Here is a 20,049-nt window from a genome sequence, read left to right on the forward strand (position 1 = left end):
TATAATCTTAAATAATTTTTATCTCAAAATATCTCTAGCATTGAATTGAATGGTTAGCCTGCAAGTTCAAACGAAAATAAGGTGAGACGAAAACTTGAGGAGAAATGATGATTTATAGAGACAGAGAAAGGGAGAAAGGTAGGGTAAGAGAAATCTGGATAAAAAAGTTTTATGGTAATTAAATGCGAAAATCGAACTAAAATTTAACCATTCCTGAGTAACTAAAACTGTATATTTCTTTTTTTTAGGTTTATATACTATTTTTATTTATTGTATTTTTAGTTTTGGTTTAGTTTTGTCCCCTTGTTTTTTAAAATGTTTATTCTAATTTGCATATTTTTTACTTTTTATTTTTTATTTTATTTTGATCCTAAAATTTTAAACGTATTTTTTTTCTATAATACACGAACCACCCCAATAAATGATATAGATATAAAATGACCTAAATTAGAATGTTATAGAATAGGATAAACTAACTTTATTGAAAGAAAATTAACTTTGTATATTGTCTAGCAAGAATAGAGTGAATCAATAAAAACCTCAAAAATGATAAAATGAAATACTGTTAACAATTTAATATAAAATATAAGATATGTATCTTGATATCTAAATAATATTGAATATATAGTAGGACAAGAAATTATGTTGTTTTATTTTTGTTCAGAGTCTTGGTCCACACAAATCAAATAAATACACACTGTTTCTGTTTAGTCCAAATTTTGGCATAATCTAAGTAAATAAACAAAATATGAAAAATTAGGTATAAGTGATAGAAAGTTTGAAAAGGTGGGGTGATCAAATTCTAGATAAGAGAATTCGGTTGTAAATTTTAAAGGAAAAAAAAATGGTAAAAGTTACGTGAAGCGCATAATATAAGATTAAGATAAAGTCAAATTTTGATTTTGACGTAAAATAATTGGCAACTAGACGGCCAGCTGTCGTTATTGAATATATTAATAAAAGAATTATTTGGATAATTATATGATGGGACAACAGATCACACGTCCACTGTTTTAATGCATTCATTGTTTCTCCAATTTTGTAATTTAAACATCCTTTCTATGATCACACTGCATTCACTGTTTCTCTTTATTCTCTCTTTGTATTTAAATATGCTTTTATGTTCTTAATTTGACAAATAAATTTATTAATATTTTAATATCTAAATCTTCAAAATATATCTACACACGAAATCTAATATTCATTTTACACTCAATACATTTGTATTAATTTAAAATTTTATATTAACCCAACCATTATTAAAAAATTATAAAAGGAAAGTTGAGGAATTTAAGATTGGGAATTAAAGTTGTAATGAATCTGTTATGAAAGAGCAATACAAGAGTACATTACCATGTTGAATAATAAATTCAGCCAACCATCCCTGACTTTTTTCAATGGTCAAAGAAAGCGCAAATCCCAAATAAATAAAAATAAAAATAAAAATAAAAGGAGAGGAGAGGAAAGGAAAGGAGAAAAAATTACAACACAAACAGCACTGAAAGCGCCCGCCAATATCCAAACTTAATTTCAGTGGATTAATAAATAAGTAAATAAAGACCCAAAAGCTAAAGAGTAATAAATAAAGTTGCATTTATTTTAAAAATAATTAATTAATTATGTTGTTGTTAATATTACATAAATGCCATTCTCAGATTATATAAATAAACATCATCTTCTTCCTCCCTTCATCATCCCGTCTTCTTCTAATTTCAGAAAAGCAGAGTTTCATCTGAACATGAGACCGCCATTGTTGACGCCTCTCCTGCTCTCTTTCTTCTTCTTCTCTTCCCTCTCTTTTGCCATTGTTCCTCCCAATGAGACTTTCAAGTTCGTCAATGAAGGCGATTTCGGCGATTTCGCCGTTGAGTATGATGGAACTTACAGACCCCTGAGCATCTCCAACTCCCCATTTCAGCTCATGTTCTACAACACAACGCCAAATGCATATACACTCGCTCTTCGAATGGCGATTCTACGCTCTGAATCCGCTAAGCGTTGGGTGTGGGAAGCCAATCGCGGCCGTCCAGTTCGCGAAAATGCCACACTCTCTCTCGGCTCCGACGGAAACCTAGTCCTCGCTGAAGCTGACGGCACCGTTGTATGGCAAACCAACACCGCAAACAAAGGCGTCGTCAAATTAGATCTGCTTCCTAATGGCAACATGGTTCTCCTCGACTCCAACGGCAAATTCGTTTGGCAGAGCTTCGATTCACCGACGGACACACTCCTAGTCGGCCAATCGCTCCGACTCGGCGGCGTAACGAAGCTAGTAAGCCGCGCATCGGAGAAATTGAACGTGAATGGACCTTACAGCTTTGTAATGGAACGAAAAGCCGTGTCTCTGTATTACAAAAGCCCCAACTCTCCAAAACCAATGCGCTACTTCGCCGGATCTTCGAATTGGTTCACAATCCAGAAAGGCACTCTCGCAAGAGTCACTCTCCGAGCCGAGGTAGATCCAGGTCAAGGATTTGCCACCGAGTTGACATTGAACTACGAAGTTGCCGGGACGGAGAACGGGGGACCAATTCTGTCACGGCCAAAGTACAACAGCACATTAACATTCCTCCGATTAGGAATAGACGGAAACCTCCGGCTGTTCACATACAACGACCAAGTCGACTGGAGCCCGTCGGAGATTACGTTCACGTTGTTCGATAGGGAATTTAATACAGGGAACACGGAGAGCGAATGCCAGTGGCCGGAGCGGTGCGGGCAGTTCGGGTTGTGTGAGGAGAACCAATGTGTGGCCTGCCCAACGGAGAAGGGGCTGTTGGGATGGAGCAAGACATGTATGGCGAAGAAGGTAAGTTCATGTGACCCCAAAAGCTTCCATTATTACAAACTTGAAGGTGTGGATCATTTTTTGACCAAGTTTAACAAAGGAGAGGGGCTTAGCCAAAAAGATTGTGAGAAAAAGTGTAATTTGGATTGCAAGTGTTTGGGGTATTTTTACCAAACCAAAGGGTCGCTTTGTTGGGTTGCAAATGAGTTGAAAACTTTGATCAAAGTGGACAATTCTACTCACTTGGGATTCATCAAAACACCCAATAAGTAGACTCAGAAAAGATCGAGCCTTTGAGCGCCTTTTCTTTTCATGTAATTTCCAAATGTGTGTGTGTTTCAAATTTACATAATTAGAGTGGGTTTGATACGGTAGTACTGATATGCAGTATATTTCTAGAGGTTTATGGTTCTTTAAAAGGAGCGATTGTATTTTTTTTTCTTTTTTTTTTCCTTTTTTGTTCGGTTAATTTTGGAATAATATTGAAGCTGCATCCTTCACTCGGATGACATTGCTTTATTATTTTTATTATTAATTTCAGTGTAATATTTTTCTTCCTCATTTTTTAAAAAATGTATCTAACCCATTAAATATTTAAACAATTTTGAAAACAGAAAAAACCCACTAGGTGGAATACAAAAAATAACTCAATCAACACATGATTAATCGGTCACATGTCCCATAATCTTTTTCTAAATGATCGTGTACTACAATCTAGACAATGGTTTATATCATGATACATGATCATTTACCATTACGACACGATCGTTTTAGATCTATTACAATGATAGACTCGTGCACTGGAATAACCATACTAGGTGATACAAAAAATAACTCAATCAACACGCGATTAGTCGACCACACACGCTATAATCTTTTTCTAAATGATAGTTACTACAGTCTAAACGATGATTTATATTATGAGACATGATCATTTACTATAACTACATAATTTGTCTTAGATCTATTACAAGGATAAACGATCGTGTAGTAAAATAATATACTTTAAATGATCATGTTGATTATGGTAAATGATTCGTGTTGATTATGGTAAGCGATCGTATTGCTTATAATAAACAATTAAGTTGACAATGGCAAACGATCATGTTGATCATGGTAAACGATCATGTGAGTTATGACAAGTGATCGTGTAGTCAAATATAAATGCTCAAGAAAAACTTCAAATCTAATAATCGTGTTAACCGTGATAAACGATCGTGTTGATCATTTAAAGTGGTATTAAAACGATCTTGATATTCTCAAATACGAGGAAGATGAAAAATAATATTGAAACAATTGTGAAATAACTTCAAAGCATCTTGTCAAAGATGGATGAAGAAATAGAAGATTTAAATGGTTGGATCTTATACTTTGAACAGTGAATAAATAAAATTTAGAAGAGGAGATGAATAAATCGCAAAGAACAAGGAAAAAAGTGAAGAATAGTCTATTCAAGGACAAATATAAAATTTATGAAAATACAATTGTGATCTCATAGGTTTTTATTTTTTGTTACACTATCGTAAATATTTTTGGGTTTTGTTCTATATATGTAAATTAACTTTATTCTTTTGTCAAAATGTTTGTAACCTTTTTAACATTTGAATTCTTTTAGTGTGATTATTATATGGTCCCTCCCTATATGAAATTTCTAGACCCGCTGGTGTCCATACTCACCATGATATTTGGCATGATGTTTAGAAAATAGGAAATAATCATTATCTAGTTAAGATAGACAGGGATCATATGTTTCATCACTTCCACCCGTCCAAGGAAAAAATGTGAGAATTTTGTAAAGTTAACTTTATTGTTATTAAATAATGATAAAATGTAAATTTGGAAAGATAATTGTATTAAAGAAACGGTTGAGACCAAATAATAAAGTTAATTAGTCGGTGATGAAAATGAAATAAGATCATTTGGATTACGTAAATTATGTAATCCAAAGTCAAAAGTGATAATTACTTCTTTTGAAATAAATAATGGAATATTTTTGTTTTGAATAGTTTTAAAACTTGAAATAGTGTCATTACTTCTTGGCTCTAAGACTAAGATTGAAAATAAAAATAAGAATACTACAAATAGAATATTAGGTGAGAATGAGATTTGTCTAACGCACTCAATAATTTATAAATGAAAAAGAAAACCATCTTTCTAAAACAAATTTGTTCATTGATTCTTGCAAGTTTTGCTCTATTAAAATTTCATCAAATATTCAAAATGAACACATGGACTATTATATTTAATCTAATTTTATCCTTAATCCTTTTAACATTATCATTTAATTAGTCCAACGCTTTGAATTTTTTTTATTCCGCCCAAATATTTCACTATTGTTATCATTATCTTATATAAAATATACTAGAAACCAATATAAACCCTTTTTCTTATGACAATAACATATCCTACCTACCAACATTTTCTATGAGCCTATTTTTAGATGTCTAATTATATTATGTTACTCACTTTTTTAACTAACCATTTCCTTTTTTTATTTTTAGAGTTTGAAAACAAAAACATACTTACTCAAGCAAAATGTCACACTTTAATACACATTAAATAATAATCTATCATAGATATTTTTGTTGTATTTGAAAATTATTTTATTTTATTTCTTTTTTAGAGTTCACTGAATTAGCATCGCGCGTCCTATTAGATTTCATAACCAATCATTTGTAATGAGTAAAGACCATACTATAAGATAAAAATTGTGTAAAGTTATTTGATTTTAGACAACTTTTTTTTTTCTTAAATAAAATTTGTTCTTTGATTCATATGATTGTTTTCCTTTAATAGTTTTTAGTTTAAGAAGATGGGTGAGGGTGAATGACTATGTTAATAATTGCTTACCTTTTTAGTGATCTATACTTTATCATGGGTAATGGGATGAAAGAAAAAGAAAAAGAAAATTGAAGTTCATCGAAACACCCAATAAAGAGAAAAAGGTAAGGAAGAGAAAGAAAGGTTCAATTTTTTTACCCTTTGCTTAGCTTTGGAATATTATTGAAGTTGGATCTTGATTAGGATGACATTAATTATTTTAGCATCTTTATTCTTTTACTTTTAATTAATCCATTTTCTGTTGAATGGTTACACTATACATGAAAAAAATCAAACTTTAATGGACAAAACATGACATGAAGTAGTTATACTTGGTTAGGTTAGATACGACAACTAAGTTAAGTATTCGTAAGTGAACAATATTTGATCATAATATAGTTCATCCACTAATTAACCATCATAAGATGTATTGATAAATAGATGATCAAGATGTGTTAAAATAAGGTTTAAAATAAAAATAGACATTCTTTGCCATAACAAAAAAGAGCGATTAAATTATTAAAATGTTTGTAACTATTACTGGTAATATATATATATATATATATATATATTCTACTATAATCATTAATAGTGAAAATATATGTATTTTTCAATATACTAAGAGTGTGTTTAGGGGAAGGAAAGAGTTATGGGAGAAAATGATTATGATAATCCTAGTGTTATGATAATATGTGTTTGGGGGAAGGATTATTAATGTGGTATTATTATAATATGTGTTTGAAGAAATGATTATTATTATAGTATTATTATAACATGTGTTTGAGGGAAGGGTTATGAGTGTAGTATTATGATAATACTCGTTTGGGGCAAGGGTTACATTAATTGGATTTAAGATAAATTTTTATTTTAATGAGGAATATTATTGTATGAATTTAAAAAATACAGTATAATTTTTTTGTAAATGATAAATATTCATTTATGTCATTATAATACTCCTAAACTTTTTTTACATACGTTTTCAGATGTGTTTCTTACGCATGTCGTCTGTAACTTCTTTTTTCGTTTTTGTAAATTGTTAAGATCGATCCATTTAATTTTATAATACTTCGACATGTTCAGTCCATGATTGTACATTGGCTAGAACTCCATATCCAGTACAACGTCAGTGCTAAATGTCGCGTACCCAGTAAGATCATTAGACCCGACGTCCCCAAAAGTCTTCGCTTGTCCTCCTATTGCATGATCTTTGTCAAAGACATACCACAGTTCGTCATAACGAGGAAACGATATGTTAAGTAGGTCATTCGCCGCCAGATGACTCTATTCAAGTGCAATAATAAATAATTAGTGAGTTCGTAATTATAGTACAGTAATTGTTCGAATTACTAATATTGTAACTTGACCCAATCGTCGAACACTTCTTTTTGTGCGATTATGAACTTCTCTTCATCATTCCACCCAAACCCACTGTAGGTTGGGCCACGTATTTCGACTAGTGCATGGAACATTCTCTTTAACAATTTTATTCTGCTATCAATCGTTGAAGCATGAACGTTACAACCGGGGACCTTGTAGGCCATTATTCTTGCAAGCTGATTTAGAAAATATGTTTGATTATTAACTAAGTGCGTTTGTAAATATTTTTTTTGTTAAAAATAGGTTGTAAGAATGTGTTGAAGTTTTCTTGTAAACGCATTATGTAAGTGAACTAAGTGCATTTGTAACACTTTAGGCGTAGAAAAAAGCATGTAAAACATGTTGCGACATATTCTTGTAAACCCATTTTGAAAATAATGACATTTGACACATACTTTATATAACGTGTTCTTTTTAAGCGGAAAACAGTTTGGTGAGTTAACGCATTTTGTCATTTTTTTATGCGGTAGTTAACTAAACTCTCCAACCTTTTGCTTTTTTTTTTCTTCAAAACAACCATAGAATTCAAACACAATGAATTACAATTTTCGTTTAAAATAAGCTAACTTCACTTATCAAAAGCCATATTTAGGTAGTATGCGTATTTTCATGAGAAATAGCTTTTCATTTGATTTTTTTATCCATTGAACTTATGTAACTTACTAAGAATCCTAAAAAGGTATTCGAGTTGTACATAAAAATCCTATAAAAGACCTAAGTTTATAACACTTCCATAATGTGTAAAAAACGTATTGATATTCTAACAATTCACATAACCTTGATTTATGTTTCCCCCTATTGTGTTTAATTTCTATATCGGAAGTTAGTAAAAGTCCTAAACAATAGTTTTATGTCTAGAGGGTTAAAAAATTCCAGACAACTACATGTGACCGCAATTATGTTTTTTTAAAACTGTAGCTAATTAATGTAAATGACATTGCAAAAGTCAAGACATGGTAAGTGTAGTATGCAAATGAATAAATAAACAAAACTATAATTCAACATAGTAAGCAAATAACTGTTTATTTACATAATGTATACAAAGCGTTTAATAAACAAACATTAAGATGAAGGAAAGAAATGAATTTATTACAAAATTCAATTCAGTAGACCACACAAAGAACCGACTCTATAAATGAATGAGGTTTATAGTCGCAGTACCTCGTTTACGAATTGTTTAAGTGCAACAACCTGAAAATACACCCCAAAAAATTTCAAGTCATTACATATGCTTGCCATATATGTTACATAATGTAAAATGAACGAAAAATGCCTACTAAACATACCTTAATAGCAAGGAGAATCTTGCAAATGCATGTAACATACCAATAAATAATAGAAGTGCTAGTACATAGTGAAAGGGAAAGAAAGTAGCCTTAGAGTTAAGAAATTCCCGACCATTAAAAAGACAAGAAAAAAGGACAAGAAAAAGACGAAGGGCATTAAAAAGACAGTGAAGAGCACCATAAAGGAATTTATGGTCATTAATATGACCCTATTGAAGTTCTCAAAAAGAAAGAAAGCAAGAGCTGAAAAGAAAGATGAGAGGCGTAAGACATCACTTAACTTTTTAAAAAAGGATTAAAAAAAAGTCTATCCATTTCTTAATTTCAACACATAACAAACATTCTAGAACAACTACCAGCCTTGATCGTCACATCAACCATTATAATAGACATCATGTCACACTTCATCTCGGAGATCCTCCTCACTAGGCCTGAGATGGCGACGTGAAGCCGACTGACATCGTTCTCCTTCTAATAATACATGCCGACCTTGCTTAACCTGAACTTAAAACTATCTCTTTTTAAACACACACGGCGGAAAACATCTAAAACCTAAAAACATAAAACATTATAACATTTTCAAGGCATCCAACTAATAGTCGGCTTGTTTAATCAAGTCTCATATAGATATGAATGAAATCAAAGTCTCAATAACACAAAACTATACAGCTTTGCAAACTCAACTCAAGTAGTTCTTACTAGTCTAATACATACATAACAACTAAGTTTAATACTAATCTTAATTACAAACCATCATGCACAAAATAGAATACATAGTACTGCAAAATCTTAATGTAACTTCTAGCAGAGTAGGTAGATTTCTGTCAGGCATCGGAACTACGATATCTGCTAGTAAGGGGAATAAAACATTGGAATGTAAGCTATAAATCCCCATGAGTGACAACTTTTAGAAAACAAAACAATGTTACTAAAACAAGCTAAGTATGCAAACACTTAGAAAGAAATCTTTACATAACACTTTATCTAGGCAACTATTTCTAGCAAATCAAATAATGACATAGGATCAGCTAGCATGACATTACTATGTTGTGGTAGTGCATGTCCAGTACCCCCAACGTCTTCCTTTCTAATTTTAACTACACGATGTCGTAGGGCACACTCAATACTCCCATTGTTCTTGTCATAGTGGGGCATGCCCAGCCAGGACTCCCGATAGCATCGTTGTCATGGAGTACACTCAACATCGACAACAAAATAATCTTCTTTGTGCACATAATATCATCATAGTCTCAGTCGCAAATCTCATTCATGCATCTAGTATCAACCTTAGAAATATCAGAACATTTAATCATGCTTTGCTCTTAAGTATATTTACTTAAATCTTAACTTAGCTTAACTTGTACTTAGCTACTAGAGCTCTTTAACTCAATGCCACTCTTGCATCATGTTTGCTTAAACATGTCTTTAACTTAGATATTTTCATAAAACTCAACATTTAAATATTTTGCTCAGAAATCTCATGTTTAAAGGAACATATTCAACTCGAAAATGCTTTAAAACTTAGATCATGCATACTTATTTATAAATCTCATCAAACTCTTTCTATACTTGAAACTCATGTTTTGTAAATAATTTATAACTCAAGCACAATACAAACACTTCAACTCAAAAGCATGCTATAAATATAACAAGATTAGAAACTCATTTTTGTCACTACAAACTTTCGCCTAGTTTCTTGACCTATAGATTTGACTTATCTCTTCTTACCATGAAACAACAAGAAAACTCAAGTCAAACATGGGTTCCAAACTAAGAGAAATTTCCTAACTTCTTCTCTTTCCCCCTTTCTACTCAAGGGAACCCTTTTCTAGCTCACCTTGATCTTTTTCTTGTCTTTGTGACCCTGGCTTGCCCCTAAACATTTCTATAAGGCTTGTCGTAACTCCAAATCCAGCTCCTATACAAGATTTAAAGTCTAAATTAAAAGCCCTAGCTAGCAAACTTTGCTCTTAAGCTTCTTAAACAAAGAAAGAAAAGCTTAAACTTACTTGGATTAAACCCTCAAACCTTAACTCTTCTCCTTCAACTTAAACTTGCCAAAACTCATACTTTTTGGATGCTTCTTAAAGGGAAACACGATTTTGATGCAAGCTTGACTTTCTTTACTTGTTTTAGTTCAAAACCCCCAAGATCTCTATCTTTCTCAAGCTATTCTTCTTTCTCCTACCTTCTCTCTTTGAAACAAATGGTGGAAAAATAAGAAAAAAATGGTCTAAAGAGAGCTTTAAAACAATTTTGCGTTCGCCTCATGCTAAAGCCCTTGGAACAGGAACTTTTCAAAAATTCATCAATCACGCGTCTTTCATCAATCTCAACAAAGATTGGCCCGAGATCCTCCAAAATATTTACCTTTCTTGGCCAAAAAGGTGTGAAATGTGGTTGAAAAACTTAAATACATTTTCTTTATGTCTCTAGCCTCGATCGAAATGCATCGAGATGGCTTGAAAATACATCTCCAAAATCTTTCTATCTCTCATCTCAGTTGGAAAGCACTGAGATGGTCTGTCTTAGCTTTGGGATTTACCTTCTGTCTTAAATCTCCTTTGAGATCTCCTTAGACTGCTCGAGATCACCTTAACCAAAGTTCTTTATCTTTTCTCTCGGTCAAAGAGGATCGAGTCCTTGAGCCTCAACCCTGAGATGAATAACCCGAGACTCTTACTTGGCTCTTCTAAACTTCAGAATGTTGTTTCAGGATGTTTGACTTGACTTGAGACTCTTTAACAACACCTAATCCTTCTTCAACTCTTAGTAAGAAAATGGGATAAAAGATTCGGGTATTACACATCACATTACAAGTGTGCTTCCCTCTTTGAAAACTAGAGAAAGAATCAAAGTTATCATACAAAGGATTTTCCTTGATGACAACCCCAACTTTAGAAGATTCCATCAATTGCTTAAGGATGCTTTGCGCGATGACATAACCTTGATCATGTTTCTAGATGATTCCCTTTGAACAATCGTGGGAGAGATTTGTTTCATAGAGTTGAACTTATGTTGATGTAAATTATGATGTGATGTGGTTCGATCTCTAATACTTTATTCTTTGATTCTCTTTCGGTTGGTGTAGTTCAGCTTCGGGAGTTAGGAAGTTTTTTATTATTGGGAGAATTCTCTTTAGGCATTTATTTATAAAGTTGTACGGTGAGCTTTACAAGCTTTGGCTTGGTTGGTCCAGGGATCAGATCCCCTTGGGCCAACCATATAGAATTGGGCCCTATTTAGCCTTTGAACTAAATTAGACCTATTTTTTTTACTCCATTGAATTTAAGTCTAAATAATTACTATTTAATTGAACCGCTTAATCCAATTAAAACAATGGACTTATAAAGCAATTTAGATATTTAGTTATTTAGTTTTAATTTGGGACACAGGTTAACTTTAAAGTAGTCTCAACTTCAATTATTTGTGTTTTTGCTGTTAATTTGGTAAATAATGTGACAATTTGTGATTGACACTAAATTTTACACGTTAGATTTTAGTATGTCAAAGTTTAGTTGCGTTCTAATAAATTTATTACTATAGTTTTTTAGAGACATGAAATTTATCATTATAGTTTAACCATTTTTGAATCGGTAATTTAACCATCGTATACTATATAAACAGTCAATGACGTGGCAAAATCTTAGTGAACGTGATCTCCTACGACGAGAAACATCCATGGAGGATGATACACCAAATTATTTCCGCCATAGCCAAAAAGCTCAAGCTGGTATCTCCAATGCCTTCTAGGCTCTAGAAGATCGAGAGCTACTGTAAATTACCCGTTCTGCCCTCCCAACAAATATGGCAATTTCCCATTTAGTACCTCATTTGCCCCTTCTACGCTTTTCTCTCACTGCCACAAAGCTCACTCCTCAACTCCATTCTCACAGACACCGCTTCTTCTCCATCCGTGCTTCCATGGCGTCTCCTCCTGCTCGCAAGGTCCTATTATAGCTGCTCTATTGAAATATCTTCTTCTCTTACCCTGTTGTCTTTTTGTGCTGTTTGATTTTTGACATTTTGTTTGCGTTTGCAACCTCGTCGTTGGTTGTTTAGGTTTTGGTTCCGGTTGCGAACGGCACCGAGCCGCTTGAGGCTGTCATCACCATTGACGTGCTTCGACGTGCTGGAGCTGATGTTACCGTTGCTTCCGTGGAGAATCATATTCGTGTTGATGCTGCTCATCAGATCAAGATTGTTGCGGATTCCCTCATTTCAGATTGTGCAGATACTGTTTTCGATCTCATCGCACTTCCTGTACTCATTTTTTCTCCTTCGTTTCTGTATTTCTATGCTTTGGCTATGTATTGCATTTGTGATTTCCACGCTAGTTTGTTTTAGAGAAGTTTATGATCGGAAGTCCGATTCCTTACATTTTGAATCTCCCAGTAATGATATTATTAGGCTTTTGATTTTATTGGAAGTTATCTCAGTATAATGGGACTAGTCTTACCACTGCATTTATATCCATCACGTTAGGTCATAAATATTTCTTATCAGTTTTCTACATTGCTATATTGGTTGGATTATGGATGATTTATCTGCTTTGAAATTTTAAGCCTAATGATGCTACCATTATGAATTACTCTGGTTCTTCAGATTCTCATTTACCATTTTTTCACTGAGTTTGGTTCATTCACCGTCTGTTTTACTGAAGCATGAAATTTCTGCTATTTTCATGCTCTAGGGAGGTATGCCGGGTGCTACCAGTCTAAGAGATTGTGCAGTTTTGGAGAACATAGTGAAGAAGCAAGCTGCTGATGGTCGACTTTATGCTGCCATTTGTGCTTCACCTGCAGTGGTGCTTGGATCATGGGGTTTGCTGAAGGGGTTGAAAGTAAGTTAGCAGATATTTTTCTTGAGATTCAAGTCATATTTTGATTTTATACTGAATTGATTACTCAATTGATTTTTTATTTTAAAACTTGACCTTAAAAGGCAACATGCTACCCATCGTTTATGGAGCAACTGGGATCTACTGCAACTGCTGTTGAATCCCGGGTACAGATTGATGGCCAAGTTGTGACAAGTCGTGGGCCTGGTACTACCTTGGAGTTTGCTGTTGCACTTGTTGAGCAATTGTATGGGAAAGAAAAAGCCGATGAAGTTTCTGGACCTCTGGTACAATGCTTTTCTCCAATATTTTTCTGCTATGTTTGTGTATGCGTGTGTGCATTGAACTAATGTACTGGAGACGTCGACTTCCTTTGTTTATTAGTTTTGTTTCCTTCTCATCACATATGATATTCATCTGTTTCCAGAATAATGTTTGTTTTTTCTTGTGAAAACCCTGAGTTGCTGTATCATTTGCTTATCCATATGCTTCTTTTTATTGTCTAATCAGTTGTTGCGTTCCAACCATGGTCATGAATATACCATAGCTGAGCAAAATCAAGTGAAGTGGACATTTGATGATGGCCCAAGGGTAAGGTTTATGCCTTCTGTTCAGATATCGTGGTTGCAATCATTGTAACTAATTCATCTAATAATTGGCCCTTCTGCTTACTGAAAGAGCAAGTGTTTTTCCCCCATGTTTAAAATATGATGCAAATATCTATTTCAATATCTGTACATCAGTATGTATCTCATTGGAGTCGTTGGATGCTAGGTCTATTGGTCTATGACAGAGATAGTTAGAAAATAATTTCTGATTAACATAGCTTCTGGAGGTTGGAAGCTCATTTGTGATGAAATGCAACTTGGTTGTCTTTTAGAGAAAATAAACGGAAGAACATGACAGCATTCTGGAAGGCAGCTGCAAAAAGCTAAATTGCCTCGAGAAAGGGAGTTATTTGACATGTATGCCTGAGTGATTACTAGAATAAACTGGTAGCATCTGCTTACCTGCGGAATCATATTGGATAGTGGCAAGCTATCTTTTCCTTCTGGTTTAGGTTTTGGTTTTGGGACGTGTGACACCGTGATATGTCCTGGGGTTTTTTAAAGAGTCGGAAAGTAACATTTTTTGACTGGAAGTTGAGATTAAGTCCAGATTTAGAAACCAAATTAATGCATGAAGAACTTTAAATCTTTTTCACAGCAAAAAATGGTTATATCTACACAAAGTTCAACACCTCAGTTAAGATAAGGATTTAATTGTTATTTATCAAAATTCACAATTCTCAGTCCACAATTCACAGTCCATAATCATGGGACATTTTCAGTGTTTTTGAGGGTTGCTTATGTATTGAACAATATAAAGAATTATCACATTGGGATTAGCTTATTAAGTAGATAATTTAATGTAAACAGTGTTGGTGTACATTTTAAATTTATCTCACATATTATACTAACACAAAACAATGATTCCCACTAAATGATAGGCCTCTTTTAATTTGAAATTAGAATTACCAGGTGATAGTGATTAATATTCATACTTTGCTTTCAGATTCTTGTACCTATTGCTAATGGTACTGAGGAAATGGAGGCTGTTATGATCATTGACATTCTTCGGAGAGCTAAAGGGAAAGTGATGGTGGCTTCTGTTGAGGACACGCTAGAGATTCTTGCATCACGAAAAGTTAAACTGGAGGCAGATTTACTTCTTGACGGAGCTGCTGAACAGTCATACGATCTAATTGTTTTGCCTGTAAGTTTAAATTTTTGGATCGTATGTATTAACGATTGAGTTGAACTAATTTTGACCAGCATGCTTGCAGGGAGGGCTTGGTGGCGCAGAAGCGTTAGCAAAATCTGAAAAACTGATTAATTTGCTAAAAAAGCAGAGAGAATCAAACAGACCCTATGGAGCAATATGTGCATCCCCTGCTTTGGTCTTAGAACCTCACGGCTTGCTGAAGGTATCATCTGCGCATATTTTCAATTGCTTTTTTCTCCTGATTACGGCCATCTACACTAAGATCACACCAAATTGAAAATAATAAATCTCATACTGCACAATTTTAGCTGAACCAGAGTGCATCGCTTGTAATCAATCAGCCATTGGTTTCATGCTTTTTCATACAATCGTGAGCTCAGAAAATTGCACTATAAATTTTTGAAAATGAGACACTGAAACAATTTGAAATATTCTTCATATGATCTACAGGCAAACACTCCTTATTTTGAACTTGTGCATATCATCAGTTAAAAAGTTTAGCTGACAACTTTAGCCTTTTTTTACTCCCTGATTTCCATAATCCAGTCGTATTTCCCTAATTTCCAACCTGGTATAGGAAGAACGCAAGGATTTTCACTAGTAATTTTGATTTTGACCATGGTCATTAATTAGTTAATTTGAATAGACTATGGGTTATATCCTATTCGAAACTCCAGTAGTGTCTAATATTGAAAGGACAAATTAAAGGAGACTTGTTAAGGAGGTTATTGGAGAAGAGAGTTCGGATATTGGCATTCTTAGGGAAACTAAAAGAAGTTCTTTTTGCATTAGAAGTATTGGAAGTATTTGGAGGAATAGGAGGATTGAGTGGGAGGTCCTTTGAGTCGGTTGGGTCCTCGGGAGGAATTCTCAATTTGTGAAACACTAGGTCTTGGAGGCATGCACTTTTAGGGAGGGAAGAAGAGATGTTTGCGTTTAGTCCTAATCCTACTGAAGCGTTTTCTTGTAAATACTTTGCCAAGTTGTTATTGGATCCCGCTCCCCTCGGGGAGTCCTTGTTCGATGTCACTGGAGGATTAAGATTCCTAAGAAAGTCAGGCTTTTCTAGTTGACAAGTTTTCCTTGGTCATGTGAACACTCTCGATCGGGAACTTCACTAGTGGGGCCTTTTTTCAGTGTTTTTTGTTGGAAAGTGGAGGAAGACTTTTTTTCGGTGTTCTTTGTCGGAAAGTGGAGGAAGACTTGGATAGGAGGAAGACTTGGATAGGAGGAAAACTTGGATCATCTCTTTTGGGCTGTTAGTATGGGAAGAGGGTGTGGAGTTTTTCCTTGCAGTAGTTTGATGTTTGCATTTTTGGGCAGGGAGACATTTGTGCCATAATTGAAAAGTTCCTTTTCCATCCGCCTTTCACATAGTGTGTCTAGTGGTTTGGGATATTTGGGGGAGAGGAATTATAATGTGTTTAGAGGAGGGAATGAAGGGGACCCTTGTGAGGTTTGGTCCTTGGCGAGATATCACGTTCCTTTGAGCTTCAGTTTTGAAGCTTTTTTGTAATTATTCTCTAGGAAACATTTCCTTTGGTTTGAACCCCTTCCTTTAGTCGGGGTATTTTGGTGGGTTTGTTTTTTTGTTTTTGTATGCCGTTGTTTTCTTTCATTTTTCTTCGATGATTGTTTTAAAAAAAACTATGGGAAATGGAAAAGACAATACGATAATCTTCTTTTGGGAGGAGATTTTATTTATTTATTATTTTTCTTCTTCCATTATTTTTTTCCCTCTCACAGTACACTACGTGTATCACATTAAGTTGGCTTGATAATTTCGTTTGTTGTTTTACATTACATACATATGAGATTATATTGTATTTTCTTATTCTCACTTATTTTAAAGTTGTTTACTGTTTTTCTTTCTATTTTTGTCTTAAAATATATTTCAGACTTGATTATTTATATTTATTTTTGAATATTATTTATGAAATTAAAAATTTTAATTCACGATGCATACACTAAAATTTGATTTTAATACTCCGTTTGACGAATTAACAACCTTGCTCAGGATAAGAAAGCTACTGCTTTTCCTGCATTATGTGACAAATTGTCCGACAAAAGCGAGATTGATAACAGAGTGGTGGTTGACGGAAACCTGATTACAAGCCGGGGACCAGGAACAACGATGGAGTTTTCTCTGGCAATCGTAGAGAAGCTTTTTGGAAGAGACACGGCAGTTCAGCTGGGAAAAACAATGGTCTTCATTCAGGATTAGAGGTCAATCCAGCGTTTTTCTCACTGTGAGTGTTCCATTTTCTTAACTACCATGGATGAGTCGAATAACTTTGTAATAACTTGAGAGTTGGATTCTCATTTGAATCTGTGAATCCACTTCTAAATTTTGTATATATGTTTGTGGAATAATATAGTGAGTTCTATCTAACCTGACAAGTGAAATACAGGGTCACAACTTGAGGTTTTCTTTCTTAATCTATGTTTTCTGAATCCATATTGGGGTGATATGTTGAAAAGATAAAAGGTAACTTGGACTGAAACTTTATATTTTTGTGATAGTAGCAGTAGAAAATCTTAGGAAGCTCGAATGGATATTTGATCCAAGGACTCCGAGAATGATAAACTCAAAAAGGCATAGTCTCGAGAGGAAGTATTGAAAATTTCAAATGGCAAAATTTAATGAATAAAAATCTCACAAGTTTTTACAAGAATATTGGGTTAATCTTGTCTTGAGGGGAGTTGATGGATATTCAACTCAAAATTAGAATTTCACTCAAGAATGATGAACTCAAACTCTGACATTGAGAATTTTCCATTGTAAATAAACAAAATCTTATAATTTTTATGAGGTTAGTCATTTTCATATTGCTATTTTCATAAATGTTCTAAAATTATCTTTTCGTAAATATAACAAACCAATAAAATATTTACGGTCGTGTAACAAAATTCATAAAGTTAATCATTTTTTAAATATTTAAGGTTTGTTTTTTTGTCTTTTTTTTCGTTGCTGTGATTTTTTTATCGATTTTTTTCTTTTTCTCTTACTCTTTTACATCATTTAGATTTGGTTGTGTGCAAAAAATAGTTAAATATAAATTGTATATAAAGAATCTTGAAAAAATCGTTAGATTAGAGTAGCTAAATCTAAACGTAAAAATAATAAACGATCTTGGACTAAAATAATTAAAGGAAACTGTTGAGTCAAATTTAAACAATTGTATACCAAAAAATCGTGTAAACAAATCTAAATGGAATCTTGAAAAAAATGAACGATCATGTGTATCAAAATTGTTTAGATTTGGATAGACAACCAAAAATATATTATGGCCTAGTTGACATCACATTTTCTTTTATTTTTGATTGTGGATATGAGTTTTTTTCGTTTTCAAAATTGTTTAAATATTTCATGGCTTTGTTATATTTTTTAATCATATTTTTTAAAAGATATTATGATTATTGTAATTTTTTTGTTTTTTTTGTTTTTTTTTTTTTTGAAAGAAATGACATTGTGAAAGAGAATATTCAAAATTTAATGCTGACGGAAAGAAAAATTGGAAGTTTTCCATACGTTTTGAAGTAGTTCTTGAAAGGTAAAGAGAATTTATTATTTATCTCCAAATTCCACGACTGTATTTGTTTCTGTTCTCCCTTCTTCTAAGTTTCCCTAAATTATAAAAAATGTATGACACTTATTCAACAAAAAAATAAAAAAATGAAGATGATCTTACTTTATATATATTTATATATTTTTTGGAAAATTTTAAAAAATATAACAAAATGACAAAATATTTACATTGCATAGAACAATTTTGAAAATGGAAAAAGTGACCTACCATAAATAATACAAAAAAAAAAAGAAAATGTCGCCAACCATGTCATCAACAACTAATAATATATTTGGTAGACTTGTTTGGTACAATTGGTTAGTACTCCGGTATTCTAATCTAAATGCTTTTTTGAAGAACTTTTAGGATCTTTAGATTGGCTCATTCCCAAATGTAAATAAACATAAAAAAGAAAAAAAACGAAAAAAACGATGGAAAAAAAATCATAGTGAAAAAAAAAGAAGAACAAAAATAGATAGAAAGAAATCGAAAATAGAAGAGCTATAAAATATTTAAAAAACAACTAGTTTGTTGTAGTGGTTTGTTATATATGAAAATTTTTTAAATATTTATAAAATTAATTTATAACTAAATGATTTTTTTTTTTAATTTTTTAAGTGTAAATAGTTTGTTTTGTTTTTATTATTTAAAAAAATTGTTTATTTACGTGTGTTTTATCTAAGGAAGCCTTCATAGAAAATAAAAAAGTCCATATAGGAAAGCTTTCACCTGTGTTTTATCTTATAAAGTGATTATTAACTTCTTTTATTTCATTTTTAAAATAAATTACGATGTTAGAAAATATTTATTTTCAAGTACAATCAAATGAACCAAAATTAATATAGATCGAGTAAAATGTCATTATCTATGAATAATAAGCATTGATAGAACATAATTAAATTTTGCTCTATTTATATGTATATATATTTTGTGGGTTTTCCATTTAAAACAATCCCCTTGCAGATAGAAAAAGAATTATCATGAAAAAGATGATTAATCAATCAAATTATTTAAAAAAAAAAGTAAAAAAAAGTAAGTATCTTCATCCATAATGACCCCTTAATATCAACCTATATAACTTTTATCCACTTATTAACTAAATCAGTGGAGTCAATTATAGTCCCTAAATAAGGATAAGAAAAATAATGTCAACAAAGTCAATGGTCTTCACCCCATTACAATGTTAAAAAGCTTTAGAAAGGTCCATCACTTATTAATTAAACACTACCAATATAACTTTTTCTCATTTTACTCATCATTTTGTGTGATTTCTCAAATTAGCAAATTAACTAAATATCAATTAACATACTAAAAGAGAGTCTTTATTAACCAATTTCATCTGTGTCATTCAGCCATTTCTTTTGCTTATTATTTATATAGTGGGCATCCACCATCAACCATCATCTTCAGAAACAACATGAAAAAAAAAAAAAAAAAACATTATACCTCTTTATTTGTAATATTTCAAGAGTTGATGTGATGCTGCATAATATACAAATAAATACTATATGCCAAAAGTTGATAGATTGACATAAACTTACCTTTTTAATAATTTGTTGAATATATAGTTTTTTTGCAGCTCAATATTCTTTTCCAATAAAAAGA

At 32.5% G+C, this 20,049-nt stretch overlaps 2 protein-coding genes across 2 annotated transcripts; both read left to right on the forward strand.

Annotated features, from left to right (window-relative positions):
• Positions 1-1,627: 1,627 nt before the first annotated feature.
• LOC103492955 (epidermis-specific secreted glycoprotein EP1-like) lies at positions 1,628-3,323 on the forward strand. Its single transcript, XM_008453545.3, has one exon. The coding sequence runs from the start codon at positions 1,643-1,645 to the stop codon at positions 3,059-3,061; it is 1,419 nt and encodes a 472-aa protein (XP_008451767.2). The 5' UTR covers positions 1,628-1,642; the 3' UTR covers positions 3,062-3,323.
• An 8,596-nt stretch (positions 3,324-11,919) lies between these two features.
• Positions 11,920-17,314, forward strand: LOC103492956 (protein DJ-1 homolog A-like). The gene is made up of 8 exons (XM_008453546.3): positions 11,920-12,219; positions 12,334-12,534; positions 12,965-13,114; positions 13,216-13,398; positions 13,622-13,702; positions 14,666-14,866; positions 14,937-15,077; positions 16,893-17,314. Exons 1-8 carry the CDS (start codon positions 12,079-12,081, stop codon positions 17,097-17,099), a joined length of 1,305 nt encoding a protein of 434 aa, XP_008451768.2. The 5' UTR covers positions 11,920-12,078; the 3' UTR covers positions 17,100-17,314.
• Positions 17,315-20,049: the final 2,735 nt, after the last annotated feature.

This window comes from Cucumis melo, chromosome 7 (assembly GCF_025177605.1).
Source record: "Cucumis melo cultivar AY chromosome 7, USDA_Cmelo_AY_1.0, whole genome shotgun sequence".
Taxonomy (NCBI): domain Eukaryota; kingdom Viridiplantae; phylum Streptophyta; class Magnoliopsida; order Cucurbitales; family Cucurbitaceae; genus Cucumis; species Cucumis melo.

What these genes read in the sequence shown, in the direction of transcription:
- LOC103492956 (XM_008453546.3), top strand. Translation starts at nt 12,079, where the DNA reads ATGGCAATTTCCCATTTAGTACCTCATTTGCCCCTTCTACGCTTTTCT. An exon ending in CATTTGATGATGGCCCAAGG is followed by an intron (nt 13,703 to 14,665) that starts GTAAGGTTTATG and finishes CTTTGCTTTCAG; the next exon opens with ATTCTTGTACCTATTGCTAA. An exon ending in AACCTCACGGCTTGCTGAAG is followed by an intron (nt 15,078 to 16,892) that starts GTATCATCTGCG and finishes AACCTTGCTCAG; the next exon opens with GATAAGAAAGCTACTGCTTT.
- LOC103492955 (XM_008453545.3), top strand. Translation starts at nt 1,643, where the DNA reads ATGCCATTCTCAGATTATATAAATAAACATCATCTTCTTCCTCCCTTC.